The sequence below is a fragment of the Populus alba genome, chromosome 5 (genome assembly GCF_005239225.2).
Source record: "Populus alba chromosome 5, ASM523922v2, whole genome shotgun sequence".
Lineage (NCBI taxonomy): Eukaryota > Viridiplantae > Streptophyta > Magnoliopsida > Malpighiales > Salicaceae > Populus > Populus alba.
The window spans coordinates 4,528,476-4,543,072 of record NC_133288.1 but is presented as its reverse complement, the minus strand read 5'-3'; the positions used below and the strand labels follow the sequence as shown (position 1 = coordinate 4,543,072).

General features: G+C 36.8%; 3 protein-coding genes across 7 annotated transcripts; 2 read left to right on the top strand and 1 right to left on the bottom strand.

Annotated features, from left to right (window-relative positions):
* Window positions 1-510: 510 nt before the first annotated feature.
* On the top strand, window positions 511-4,522 carry LOC118032416 (UDP-glucuronate:xylan alpha-glucuronosyltransferase 1). Of its 4 annotated transcripts, none has more exons than XM_035037151.2 (5): window positions 511-653; window positions 804-929; window positions 1,842-2,039; window positions 2,580-3,190; window positions 3,278-4,522. In XM_035037151.2, the coding sequence occupies exons 2-5, from the start codon at window positions 877-879 to the stop codon at window positions 4,306-4,308; spliced, it is 1,893 nt and encodes a 630-aa protein (XP_034893042.1). In that variant the 5' UTR covers window positions 511-653; window positions 804-876; the 3' UTR covers window positions 4,309-4,522. The 4 variants fall into 4 exon arrangements, with proteins under 4 accessions (XP_034893042.1, XP_034893035.1, XP_034893022.1 ...); XM_035037144.2 differs by having other exon boundaries at window positions 2,562-3,190; window positions 3,293-4,522; XM_035037131.2 differs by having other exon boundaries at window positions 2,562-3,190.
* A 2,324-nt stretch (window positions 4,523-6,846) lies between these two features.
* On the bottom strand, window positions 6,847-10,232 carry LOC118032408 (probable pectinesterase/pectinesterase inhibitor 51). The gene is made up of 2 exons (XM_035037120.2): window positions 8,929-10,232; window positions 6,847-7,798 (listed from the first exon to the last, which is right to left on the bottom strand). Exons 1-2 carry the CDS (start codon window positions 9,983-9,985, stop codon window positions 7,113-7,115), a joined length of 1,743 nt encoding a protein of 580 aa, XP_034893011.1. The 5' UTR covers window positions 9,986-10,232; the 3' UTR covers window positions 6,847-7,112.
* A 2,036-nt stretch (window positions 10,233-12,268) lies between these two features.
* LOC118032398 (general transcription and DNA repair factor IIH subunit TFB1-1-like) lies at window positions 12,269-14,244 on the top strand. 2 transcript variants are annotated; one of them, XM_035037108.2, is made up of 6 exons: window positions 12,269-12,443; window positions 12,847-12,970; window positions 13,118-13,177; window positions 13,260-13,390; window positions 13,471-13,662; window positions 13,765-14,244. In XM_035037108.2, the coding sequence occupies exons 1-6, from the start codon at window positions 12,405-12,407 to the stop codon at window positions 13,795-13,797; spliced, it is 579 nt and encodes a 192-aa protein (XP_034892999.1). In that variant the 5' UTR covers window positions 12,269-12,404; the 3' UTR covers window positions 13,798-14,244. The 2 variants fall into 2 exon arrangements, with proteins under 2 accessions (XP_034892999.1, XP_073265714.1); XM_073409613.1 differs by having other exon boundaries at window positions 13,471-14,244.
* The last annotated feature ends 353 nt before the right edge of the window (window positions 14,245-14,597 follow it).

The following is a 14,597-nucleotide window of genomic DNA, read 5'->3' as shown; positions in this document are numbered from 1 at the left end:
AAGTGAGATGGGACATTTGATCACTTTTGTTGCGTATTTGGTATTCGGTAATGTAATGTAAGGTGTTTTTTTTATTATTTTTAACATTAGTACATTAAAATTATTAAAAAACACTTAAAAAAACTATAAATTTGATGTTTTTAAGGCAAATATATTCTTAAGAAATACCCAGAAACAGAAGCTAATGCACTAGCAGACGGTTTCCAATTACTTACTCAAATCCATCGTTAACCAAACCAATTTGTTTTCATTAACGTAATCTAGCAACAATGTACTTCCAAAATGATGAAAACGTTGTTCTTTCATAGTTTCTGTGCCAAACACCAATCAGAAGTTTATGATTAGTTCCTTAAACATTCAATAATTATAATTTTTGTATTAGGAACAAAAAATAACAGGTTTTGAGTATTTAGAGGGAAAAATAAAGAAAATAATAATAAATTTGGTGACAAAAAAAATTGCAAATGAAAATGAAAACTCAATTAAGCCAGCTGCCTAATAGCGAAGGAAGGAAAATTCAAATGGACGTTAACTCTGTCTATATTGACTACTACTCCTTCCTCTCGTTGGCTCTCAACCTGTCTTTCATTATGGCACCCTCACCATCTTTCTATTTCTAAAAAGGCTAGGAAATACCATCATCACGACCTAAGGTTTTTGCTTCACCAATCCCCTCATTGATATAGAACTTCATGAAAATGTTGTTTGATCGTCTTTTTTCCTTGTTTTTTTTAACTCCTTTCTGGCTTGTTATTTGCCTGGTTGCTTCTTGAAGCTTACTGTTGTCTTCATGATTCTTGCAGGCTTTCGCTCGATCATTAACTATCACATGGTACAATATTCTCCTGTTGCTTACATACAGGAATAAGTTGAGCAATGGGTGGCGCACCGGGTTCGGTTGAGCCTAGGCATAGGCTATCTGCATCATTGTAAGTTACTATAAAAAAACATTTACAGACCAAGGTACATATTTTCATCAATCATTATGCATTATTTGTCAAAGAAAGTTTTCAAATATCTGCTTCTTGATCTTTTTTGCATAATTAACTCTTGATTGCCTCCACAAGTACTGCAATATATTTACATGGTCATTCGTATTCTGAAAAAATTATGGTTGATGGATTCTGTGGACTCTGCTGTTGTAATTCGTCAATGCAATGGACTTTGTAATGTGATTGGTTTAGTTCGCATGAACAAGGTCTGCATCAGCTAGTCTTCGAGCCCAGTTTTAAAGATTCTCAACTTCAGGCATCTCAAGCTCAATTCTAAAGTGCTTATCTGATGAATCAAAGTAGTGGTTGAAGATATCGCTTCTAACCGAATCCAACAATGTATGAAACTTGTGATTTTCTTTCAATGCAAGTCGCTCGAAAGAGAAAATTCCCAGAAGGAAAATGTTTTATATAAATATAGCAACAGCTCTTTCGATATAGCAATGGTGAGGCTAGGCCATGGATTGGTGTCTCTGTATTTATATGACTGTGAAGTAAAAGCAAGAAGGAACTAATCAATAAGGAACATGTTAATGCAATTCCGTGTGATCTCCGTAATGATGATGAGATTAGATTGACTGATTTAAGGGAAAGTTTGCTAGAGTGCAATGAGATTTTTTTCTGTAGCTAATCAAGAAAATACAGATGACCTACTGATAAGGAAAATATAATTATACATTCTCGAGATAAATATATTGTTTCCAACTGCATTTAGTGCATTTCCATGGACAATCAGATCATTTTTTTCTGTTCATTAGTACTTTTCATGCAGTTTTCCTGTTTTGCTTATCCCGGCTCTCTTTTTTTCGATCGTAATATTTGTTTGCAAATTTATTTATACTCGAACAGTGAAGATTTATACAAAAGAAGGTTAACAAGATATAAAGTTAAAGGTGTTCAAAAGCCCTTCAACATCCCCATCCAAGATAGAAGTTCTTGTTTCAAGTTTCCACTTATCAAATTAGTCCTTGTCGTCATTATCGGTGGCACTGTGGTATCACTCTTATACTCTCCAGATGTTGATCAACTATCTCACTCAGGTTCAAGGTACATTTCACCATGCCTTTTCACCTGCTCTTTTGACTCTTAGGTTTTCCATAAAGCTTACTGCTGTTTTCATATTGGAACTGTGTGATTCGAACACTTAACTCACGCTGTGCGGTTGGTGCCGGGTCCTTTCAACATTTCTGCTACCAAGTTACTAAGAGATAGCAATTTGTCTAATAAACATTTAAGTTAGTTTCAGTGGTAATAGAAAAAATCATTAAGATTCTGTTGTCCGAACCAGACATCCTTTGTAGAAATGTGTTCTAGTCAGATCCCATGCACCAATGTGTTAATGTGAATAGTAAATTCTTTTATAATCGGGGGATTGAGGAAACATCTGTTTCTTAAATTTCTAACATATTTGATCCTGGAAAGCTTTTTGGATATTGACTATTCCAACACAGTTGGCCAATTATGCATATGCCCTAGTTGCAACAAGAACTGTCAATTGGAGAAATGTTTATTCATGAAAGCAGCCTGAATCAGATCTAAAAGAAGCTGAAATTTGGTTATTTATCGCAGACAAAATTTTGTGAACAGGTGGATTTGGGGGGGATTGGATCCTAGATATGTATCAGATTTAGATGTGAACTGGGATGATGTGATGAAAGTCATTGAGAAGCTTGGTGAAAAGAATGACTATCAGGGAATTGGTCTTCTAAACTTCAATAACAGTGAAATCAGTTATTGGAAGCACCTTATGCCTGACGCTACACATGTTGCTCTTCAACTAGACTATGCTGACAAGAACATGACCTGGGATTCATTATATCCAGAATGGATTGATGAGGAACAAGAAAAGGAAGTTCCTGTTTGCCCATCTCTACCGAAACCTGAGACTCCTAGAAAACGACTTGACCTCATCGCTGTGAAGCTTCCTTGCAGAAATGAGTGGAATTGGTCAAGAGATGTTGCTCGGTTGCACTTGCAGCTAGCAGCAGCTAGTCTTGCAGCCTCTGCCAGAGGGTTTTATCCAGTCCATTTGCTCTTTATCACCGCGCGCTTTCCCATACCGAACCTCTTCTCTTGCAAGGAACTTGTTGTACGAGATGGGAATGTTTGGTTATACAAGCCTGATGTGAACGTTTTGAGAGACAAACTCCAGCTCCCAGCTGGCTCTTGTGAGCTTTCACTTCCTCTCGGAGACAAAGGTTAGTTATATCCAATTTCAACAACATTTTTCCTTTTGAATGTAATACACTTGTAGCAGACAGAATTCTGATACTCCTTTAAAGCAGAACGGGTTTATTCAGGGATTCCACATCGAGAAGCATATGCAACGATTCTCCATTCTGCTCATGTTTATGTCTGTGGAGCCATTGCTGCAGCACAAAGCATTCGATTGTCAGGCTCAACTCGAGACCTTGTCATACTTGTTGACGAAACTATCAGTGTTTACCACAGAAGTGGACTTGAGGCAGCTGGATGGAAAACCAGGACAATTCAAAGAATACGGAACCCAAAAGCTGAGAAGGATGCATACAATGAATGGAATTATAGCAAGTTCCGGTTATGGCAGCTGACAGACTATGACAAGATCATTTTCATCGATGCTGATTTACTTATACTCAGGAACATCGATTTCTTATTTGGCATGCCAGAAATATCAGCAACAGGGAACAATGCTACTCTTTTTAACTCGGGTGTGATGGTCATTGAGCCTTCAAATTGCACATTCAATCTTTTGATGGAACATATTAACGAGATCGAATCCTATAATGGTGGAGATCAAGGCTATCTGAATGAGATCTTTACATGGTGGCATCGTATTCCAAAACACATGAACTTCTTAAAACATTTCTGGATTGGTGATGAGGAAGAGGTTAAGCAAAAGAAAACTAGCCTTTTCGGAGCCGAGCCTCCAATTCTCTATGTCCTTCACTATCTTGGTGTAAAGCCATGGTTGTGCTTCCGAGACTACGATTGCAACTGGAATGTGGACATATTTCAAGAGTTTGCAAGTGATATTGCTCATGAAAAGTGGTGGAGAGTTTATGATGCAATGCCTGAGCAGTTGCATCAGTTTTGTTCCTTGAAATCGAAGCAAAAGGCACAACTAGAATATGATCGAAGAGAAGCTGAGAAGGCAAACTACACAGATGGTCATTGGAAAATCAAAGTTCAAGACCGTCGCTTAAAGAAATGTATTGACAATGTCTGCAACTGGAAGAGCATGTTAAAACACTGGGGCGAGACGAATTGGACTGATGATGAATTTCTTAATCCATCACCACCAGCTATTAGCACAGCATCTCTTTCTGGCCTGTGAATTATCATTTCCCATTAGTCTCACCATATTCACATGCCTCTTTAGTATAAACGAATCACCCCTCTCCTCTTTCAAAGCATAAATTTCAAGACCACTCTGTGTTCGAGATAGAATATCCATTTGATGTTTCTGTAGCCTGAGTTAGAAACAGATTCGAGAGAGTTATTTGATTTTTGTTCTTTATACTAGTGCAATTTTTCCCATAATTCCATTACTCATCCTGTTTTATCACAGAAACCAGACTTGCAATTACTCTCCATGCTTTCAAGCGATTCTATAGGCCATTACAGAGCCTGATGGATTGATGCCTCGTAAATTTTTCTTACCTCTCCAAATCTTCTAGACTACTGCAGTCACATGTCTGCAGCCTACGGGGTGAAAATAATTGAGACAAAGGAGGCCGCATGCCATATGTGATCATCAGTCAGTGCGGCTGCAACTTGGGCTGATGATAGTATGGGATAATTCTATCTTACGTCATAAGATCAATGGACACTAGAGAGCATGAGGTTTTCATATCTAGCAGATCACAGCTGAGACCCACCACAGCACAGCTTGACTAGAGGGTGTTGATCATCATATGTGGTGGTTATAGCACACTTTATGCATTCGTGTAAGCTTACAATACAAATGGGAACCAGACCTACAAGTGGTAGAGTAAAGAAGAAGAAACAGGCAAGTGAAAGGAAAGAGGTATGGAGGTGGGAGGATAGGAGCATGTCCAAGCAAGTGGATGCCAGAGCAGAGTGCCACAATGGGATTCAGTAATGGAGAGTAAAGTAGACACCAAGGAGTCCATTTCCTCTAAGGGGAAGATGAGGCAAAGAGTGGAAAGCATGCGCAGACCAACTTCAAGGACGAGATAGTTATAGCACTTGCCATATCCTGAAGCTTAGGCGAGTGATTTTAGCTGCATCTGTTGTATAGCAGAAGTATTGACATAAATGTAAAGAAAGGTGTGGCATTTGAGGACCGTTTGTTCTTCCATCACAATTAAGAAACTGATAAACTTTCGGCATCGTGTGACAGCGACTGAAACATGTGATCTGAAAATGACATGTAGAAAACTGTTCCTTGATGGGGTTTCGTAGCTCTTTTGTCAGTACAATTAAGACAAATATAGCAATAGTCAGAAGCTGTCCAGACACATGCTCGCATGAAAGCATCATGCGGGAAAAACCAAAGTTATTAAACATCATTTTTGTTCTATCAATAAATAGAATGTAAGAGAAGTTAAGTAAGAATTCATTATTCCTCGTCTACAAATATCCAATTTTTTATACCTGATATTCCCATAAATAATTCTAACTGTATATGAACAATAATTAATTTTAGCTGGAAGAGTTTGTATAGGAACCCTTACCCTCTCTAACCCATCCAGCACGTGAAATTTCTTTCTCATCAAGATGCCTTGCAATTTGTACTTGAATTTCTTTTGTATTGCTCTGCTCAGTTAATTCATTAGCTTTTTTTATTGCTTTGTGAAATGAAACTCGGTTCTTTAATTGTTTGGTTATAAATTCTGACCTTATTAAGATAAGAGAAATTAAAATGGTTACCTCAGGTTTTTTTTAAGTTAAAATAACATTGATTTGAAAAAAAAAAAAAAAACTGAACTTTTAACATATTACGAGTTGATTTGCTGGGTACACTACTTAACTGCGGGTTGATTGTCAATTTGAAACTCAGCCCGTATCAGAACTAGGTCAGTCATGTTCTCATAGTTTTAAGACCCAGTCTAATGGCCAGTCCATGGCCCGGTCCAAGGCCCGGGTTTCAGGTCTTAACTAGGTCATCGAGTCGGCCGGGTAAATTTTTTTTTTTTTAAAAAAATCAAAATGACGTCGTATTAGTATATAAAAAGAAAAAAAACAAAAGTCAACGAGTTTTGCCCGGTCAACCAGGTCGCCGGGTCACGCTGGATTTTTTTTTTTTTTTTTTCAACCCGGTACGGTTTCAGTTCCGGATCAGCCGGGTCCCGGTTCAGCCCGCCGAGATTTCTAACTATGCAGGTTCTACTTCTTAATCAACCTGTAAGGCCAAGGCGGGTTTTATAGCTATGGAAAAACTGTACCGGTTAGTTAACCTCATCATCTCTCTAATTCTGCATTCTAGGAAGCCGATTTGTCGATGGCTGGGCTTTACATTTATTTCACGTAGATGCACCCAATATTTCAGAAATAAAAGTGCTTAAACTATTCACTCAGGTCACCTCTTTTTGTTTTTTGTCAGTTTTGCAAAGTAACCGATCATGGAGAGCATCCTTTACCGGCAAGTAAAGAGAACCGGTATGTTGTATCGTAGTCCCAATACAGCATGGAAAACAATCATCTCATATGGTTTCTGATGCACGCTTTCTTTTTTGCCCTTTTTCATGACTGATCTTGACTGGATCTTGTTCACACAATAAACCATGGCATCCACCCAATAAAGTTCCTTTGGACTCAAAATTCGGGGTAATTTTGAGTAATTTAGCCCAGCATTATGCACCCGGTTCCACTACTCGATCAAGAACATTTGAGTATATGAGATTATCCATTTGCCAAGGGTTCATACTTAACTAGAAAGGAAATACATAAACATGGTGTACAAACAGGAGGAATTAGCCTGAGGAGAACTGGTTTCTACAAAGAATTGCTGATGGGATAAGTTACTGACTTCAAATGGGAAATTTTGTCGCCATTTCACGAATTTTGTAATGACAGAGGGATTCATCCCCACCAAATTGTGTCTAATACTACAGGTTCTGCTAACAACACACCGCAGATGGCATTGTTATTATTGTAGCTAACCAGACAAAACGATCAAGAAGACGTTGGAATCCACTCGTCTCCTTGAATGAAATTCTGCACTGAATATGCATCTACATGCTGTGAAGGAATCTGACTACTCCATGTTACTCTCTGAGACGACTTAGATCCTGGTCCAGAATTCTCAAATTCTCCATAGTAAAGTGTTTCAAGTGCAAAACCTCCACTCCATGGCAACCATCCTTGTGGTGTTACAAGAGCTTCCAAGTTACAGCGTATAAAAACAGTCCTTGAGTATTCCTTCCATGGCCTTCCCAAGAAATTCTTGTGCACGCTAGGGTTGCTTCTATATAGTGCCATGTATTCCTCAGTTCCATTGATCAGACAATTTTGAAAGACGAAACCTGTTGATTGGGCAGGGTCTGTCCTGCCATGCGCTGTGACAGTATTAGTTTCACCTTTTTCTGGATTTTCTTGCCTTGGACGGACTGATATCTGGCAATCTTGAAATATTGCAGCTGAGTTTCCAAAGATGAAGTCCACATTTCCCTCAATGTGACATGATTTGTAGAATTGGCGAAGCGAATGAGCATATAAAGTGTCTTGATTGCCTAGGAATTCACAGTTCTCTATAATGGACAGATCACCATCTAATCTGAAAGCAACTGCTTGGTGGGTGGGGGCTCCTGCTGTGTTCTGGATTGTTAGTCCTCTGGCCATAAATCCATCACCAAGAACTCCTGCGTCAGATAATAGAACATGTCAAAACAAGGTGAGGAATTTATCCCCAAAAACCACCATTTTCCCTTCTTAAAAAAAAATTCAAAGTTATTTGACAGGCACATCAGCAAAGTTCTTTTGCTCAAGCTCCCCCTCGTGATCATTTTCCACAAATTGGACAAGCAGGACTTGCAACCAAGACACTGTTTATCATACCAGCAAAAATCAAATTACAAGAAATCAAACTTATCCTAACAAGATGGCTAAAACATAATCTGCTGTGCACCCTTGGAGATTTTTGTTTTCATTTCGGATCAGAATGATTGCCTCAAAACCTAAACTTGCAACTCATGGTTTTCCAGGACTTGAAGCCACAATAGCGGTAGGCAAGCCATGTGCTTGGCTTGGATTCAAGCTTCAAAGTACCTTCCCAATTTCACAATGAGTTGAGAGCAATGCCAACATATGGGACGCAGACCATTTGATAGAATAATACAGAAGGTCAGCTTGAATTGTATATCAAATCGACCTCTATCACCAAATATTGCAAATCAATCACTAAATTATCTGTTGTTCTCCAATCAAATACTTTTCCATCGAAACGTGAAACTACTTCCCCTTGGTGAGAAAGTTGCAAAATTTAGAAATAAATAAAAAGTTACCTGCTTCCTCTCAATCTCAAATACAAACCTGGATGCCAAGCCAAACAATGGAGACCAAGTTCAGCTCGATAATTCATGGATTGATCCGATAATCTAATAATCCAAATCCTTGTTTATGTTAGTCCTCGGATAGAATCTGAAAACTAAGCTATGCGACATTTGACGTAAAAGGGAGGGAAATCATTTTAAAGACGACGGATTGACAATTGGACCGTGCACGTCATAGCTGCATAATTCCTTCTTTTTTTTTTACACCCAGGCCAATGCACAAGAGGTAAAAAAAAATTGTTACCGAGTGCCTGACTACAAGTGAATGCTGACTCAGCATGCCATATGTCATCGCATCCAAATGCCATCACATTTGCCGTGATGAGTCAGCATCCAGCTAAGTCCACGACCTTCAACATTTCCAGAAAAGCAAAGATCAAGAACAAAATTTAATTAAAATAACAAGAGTTTTTTTAATATAAAAAAAAAAAAAACCTTACCAACTGTTGCTGTGTTGTAGGTAAAAATCCCAGGCTGGCCCGCAGCTAACGACCCTGTAATTACTGTTTTGCCCATCCCATCCCCTAAAAACACTACATTCTTTTTCTCTAACGGCACTCTAACAATCTCGTCATAAACCCCCTCCTTAATAGATATCACGTACCTACGTCCCCACTCATTATCCGGTGCCGTATTGACCGCCTCCTGCACCGTTTTATAGCACCCTTTATCATTCCCGTTCTTACATACCGTCACATCCGGCGTTAAATTGGACGGAACCCCACCCCTCAACTCTGAACCGGAATCCCCACCCGACCTGAGTTCCCAAACCCCGTCCCGTTCTGTTTTTGGTGGGCCCCACGACTTGGTGTCATTACCAAAAGCATCGTAAGAGACGATCATGCTCAGAGCATTACTGGAGAAACCCATCAAGGTGTCCAAAAACGACATCGTCTGGTTGGTGAGAGACGTGTCATTCGCGTACTTCAATGCGTTGGAACAATCGTACTGGTACAACAACGCAGCACTCATCCAAGCTCTAGCGTCCTTGATCTTTCCACGTGGCAAAGCATCACCCGCTGATCTTGTTATACGGTACTGTGAATTGTTTAACACCTCCATGCAGTTTTTTGCGGCTGTTGCGCGGTCTGTATTCCCTGCGGACGACTCTAGGATAGACTTGACCATTGATTGGGCAGTTTTGAGGTTAGTGTCGGAAACAGAGATTGCTGATTGGATGATTTGAAGTGGGGTTGGATTTTGAGGGACATTAGCGTTAGACAAAGAAGAGACACAAGTGTCCTGTAATCTAGTGGCTTTACAAGCTTGGAGAATCCCAGGTGGGGTTGTTGAAGCAAATGAAGGTGGTTTTGATATTTGTTTTTGTTGTTGTTTCGTGGGGGGTTGGTGGTTTATCTTTAAAGTGGCGGAGGAGGAGAGGGAGAGGAAGAGGAAGAGAGAAAGGAGGGAGAAAGAGAGAAGTGAAGCCATGAAAATGTGAAGAAAGTTTCTTGGATAATGTGTGATTGATGTTAGCTTTGTTGTTAACGTTGTCATGGCAACGAAGGTATTTATAGTGATGGAGTGGAGTGGTCAAATATTGAATCAATGGATGTTTGTGATTCTAAAGATTTTGGATTCTTCATTTGGGTTCCCGAGATCAGAAGGTCACTGGTTCTTTTGACATTAAACTTTTTGAGACGGAGAGATGAGGCGGTGGGCTGGTGGAAGGCAGAGACTAGGGAGTGGTTACTACGAGTCTTGTCACCAGGGAGTTGTTACTAAGTCTTATCGCAGGTGATGGAGGAGGAAAGTAGATCAAACCTATCGTGATTTTTTTGGATGCTTTCGGTGGTATATGCCTATATGGGTTAGTTGGTTTTTAAAAGTGATTTTAGTTTTAGTGTAAAAATGTATTTAATTAATTATTTTATTATTATTATTATATATTAATATTAAAATTAAAAATTAAAAATATATATTTTACATTATTTTTATTTTTTGTTTAAAAATACATCAAAGGATATTTTTTTTTATTTATAAAAATAGGATTGAAGGTTTTATTATTTTAGAAATTTGAATATATTAGCTTGATGAGGCTTTTAATTTAAATATATTAGCTCGATGAGGTTTTATTATTTTAGAAATTTTTTAATATCAATCTAAAAATATTTTAGAAATTAATTTTAAAAAAATAAAATTTTATAAAACATAATTTTTAGCCAAAAACAAAAGCTATAAAGGTAATGGGCGGAATTAGTTTTGTGGGACGGAAGCTATTGGTACAAAATTGTTGTTTTTGGACACTTTTCAAACCTACCACAAGTAGACCTATGATACGAGGCCTGGGGTGGGCTTGATTTTCAACGACAGAAAAAAAAATTAATATGTTGTGATCAAATTAAAAAGTTAGGTTGATAATTACTTGATTAATCTAGAAAAAAATTGCTTCAAACTGTTGACTTTTTATTTTTTAAAATTTATTATTAAAATAAAGTGATTTTTAATTTTTTTTATAAAATAAAAAAATTAATTTAAGTTAATCCATCTAATTATTAACCTATCACTTGTCCCGCGTTAAATTCCAAGTTAGGTTTGAAATATATGCATAAAGTAAATTCTACACCCTAAAGTCAAAAGCTATTGATTTTAGTTAGACTGACTTGATAGAGATTTTTATGGAATGGATTTGTTTCTAGATAGGAGTTTAATTTTAATGTAAAATTTATCACTCTTGAGCACTTTTATTTTATTATTCTTCATAAATTAAGGATTTGTTTGGAAATGTAATGTTTTCTTAAAATTTAAAAAATATTTTTTTTTTATTTTTAATTTGTTTTGACATGCAAATTTCAAAATTAATTTTTTAAAAATAAAAATATATAATTCTAATACATTTTTAAATGAAAAATATTTTCAACCGCTATCATAATCCCAAACAGATCATTAAAAATTTTAAAAAAGAAATAAAATGTAGCATTTAAATAAAAATGAATAATATTTATTGGAGTTATTATTGGATTAAGTGTAAAAAAGAAAGAATAAAATCTAGTATTCAAATAAAAATGAATAATATTTATTGGAATTATTATATAAACAACTTATATATGGTAAGCCCTTAAAATTAAATTAAACTAAAGATGAATTAAGAACATTAATTTCGGTGCTTCTCGTGTTCTGTTTATATATATATATATATATATTTCCCCCCTTCTCGGCGGATCTCTTGTTCTGTTATGGAAATGGGCCTGTTTTCTAAGAAATTGTTGGGCCCAGGTGCCATCGGCTTGCAGATGTTACGGGAACCAGCTGGCAACCAGCAAGCAGAACCATATACATAGCCATTTCATCTCTCACGAGTCCCTCTCCCTTCCCGTTTTAAAGCCCGGTGCTAAAGCCTCTACTTACAATTACATTTTTACATAGAAAAAAAATTAATGAGCTCAGTCTTTCACCATGGTTTGAGATATGAAAAATTATTAATTGAAATAGTATAAATATGATTATTTTATCATTATTAAAAAAACAATTTTTGTTTGGCAATGTTGTTGCGGTTATTTTTTAAAGTATTTTTCGTGTTGAAATACATTAAAATAATATTTTTTAAAAAATATATATTTTTAAAATCAGCGCACCAAAACAATCAAAAAAATATAAAAAAAAATTAATTTTAAGCAAACAGTTTTCTAAGTTTGTAATAGGGGTAGATATTTTTTTTTTTTAGAATACATTCATTATTATAAAATTGATAAGGAACAAAATGGTTTGAACATGATTTTTTTGTAGTGTAATGACTCTTTCATCTTCAAAAACAAAAACAAAAATTCTCTCAGTAAATAATTACCCCAAGTTGAGGCACATCTCATAAACTGGGACGTTTCTTTGTACTTTTTATGTCCTTTTATTCTGAATTAAGATATGTTGATTCAATCGGTGCCTTCTGTTCCAGATCAGAGGTGTTGATCCAGCTCTAGACATGGAAGCTGATGAAGGGGATGATTATACACATCTTCCAGTAAGTTGTATAATGCCCATTTTCATATTAAGACTATATTCCTGGAATTTGTTATTTCCTTGTGAATTATTTATAAATGGTAAGCTTGGATATAAAACTCCACTGGGAAATAACGCTAGAGTTTGTATTTCCTGCTTATCTTATACTAATTTTCTAAAAGAAGTGCTAGATAGGTTTATTGAGAAAATGGAACATCTCAATAAAAAATATAAAAAAAGGGTTTTCTTCCCTGCTTAACGTCCTCATGTATTTGAATTAAATTTAAACTTAGCATTATATGTTACTTTCTGGTATGCATTTGTGGAGGAAATCCTAGTTTCTTCTCTAGGTTGATTGTCTGAACCTGTCATTATGTGCTTTTATATCTATCTCTTCTAATCTTCGTTGCGCTTTTAAAATATAGGATCATGGCATTGTCCATGACGGTAGCAAGGAAATAACCGAATTGCAGCATGAACTATATAGAAGAACTCTGTCGCAGGACCTAAACAGGCATGCCGCTGTTGTTCTTCAAGGAACAACTGTAGGTAAGAGTTTTCTATCAAAGTTTGCTTCTAAGTGCTTTAAGTATGCAATGAGTGATTTTGTGTCTGTTTCTTGTTTAATTTGCTGGTGTTTGTACCTTATAAGTTGCGACTAGATAACGTGTGAAATTAAGATTTGTCATCTTATAGACGAGGACCAATTGAAAGACACACAGACTGTAGCAGAGGCACTTGAACGATCAAAACAGGGTTAGTATGGTTTGTGTTGACTTCCCTTTACCCCTCCTCTATTTGGTCATGTATGAAAACATCCTTGTGTATCTGTTGTCAGGACAGAATACTTCAAATGAAGAAGCTGATATCAATGCAAACCAGGACAGATTGAGTAGAATTTTAAAAATGATGGAAATTGACGATCTTCAGGCGTCAAGTGATCTTCCTTTGGCACCGCTTTCTATCAAGGTTTGGTCGACTTCTCGTCATCAAGAGTCTGCTGTAAATTTTTTTAATTGAGATGTGTGATTTGATATTTCTGAATCCAGGATCCAAGGGATTACTTTGATTCTCAACAAGCTAGTGCTCTTACAACTTCCAGAGATACCAGTATTGGAAATGATCCAGTAAGACGCACCCTGAGCGTGGAAGAATCATATGCTTCTTTGAGGGACTCCATTTCCCACATAAAAAACACAGGATTGGTTGATCCCATGGTTACACCTGAAGTTGCTGCTAAGGTAATGGATCTTAAACTATCTGCTGTTTCTTTGCTACATGTTATTGGAAAGCTTTCATATTGCCATTGATACTGTAGTATATATCATGTGACTATGATGCAGGTCCTTTCAGTCTTGACCCCCAATATCTCATAGCAGCTGTCAATTATCTGTTTGAGCTGTTAGTAGACTTCTTTTTGACTGAAATGTCAACCATGGTTTTGAGTTTTTTGATGTCAGATTGGAATTACAAAAGTTAACAAATACCCTAATTTTCTATTGTTCTGCCAACTCTGCCAAGATCACAAGTCAATTGCAAAATATTCCGAATTGTTTTTGTGCCGGCTCTAGAGGTAGCTATGCAACATTATGATGCAGATATGCAGAAGAGATCATCGTGAAGTGGAGAGAGATCAAATGGATATACATTATTTGCCACCTTCAAGTCAATTTTACCACTGAGTTCATATTATTTACATACAAAAGTGAGTATAAGAGAGCATTGTTAGAAGTAGAAATCTAGGGGTGCCTACATTGTTGGAGCCCCTGTTTTGACCTTGGTGATTTGCTCCTTCAATTATTTGATGTTATGTGCCCACATATCCTGATTAGCAAACAAGGATTTCTGTCCACTGACAATAATGTCAACGGCAAAGGGAGAGGCGATTGTTTTTGCCTTCTAACAAAAAAAAAAAAAAAAACTAAGTAAAAGACACCAAAATGCAAAAGGGGCAATTCCGTTCATCTGGAGAAGACCATTTTGAACTAGTTTTGTAGGATAAATGTGTGTCGAAATGGACACAAATTAACACAGCTGTGTGGAAAGTCATGATCTTCAACCCCATTGCAGGATCAGATAAGCTGCAAGGCATCTGTTTCAATTTAACAAATCTGAGAACCATTAGACATTGTTCCTTTCAACAATTGCTACAGTCAAACAACAATAAACAAAAGTT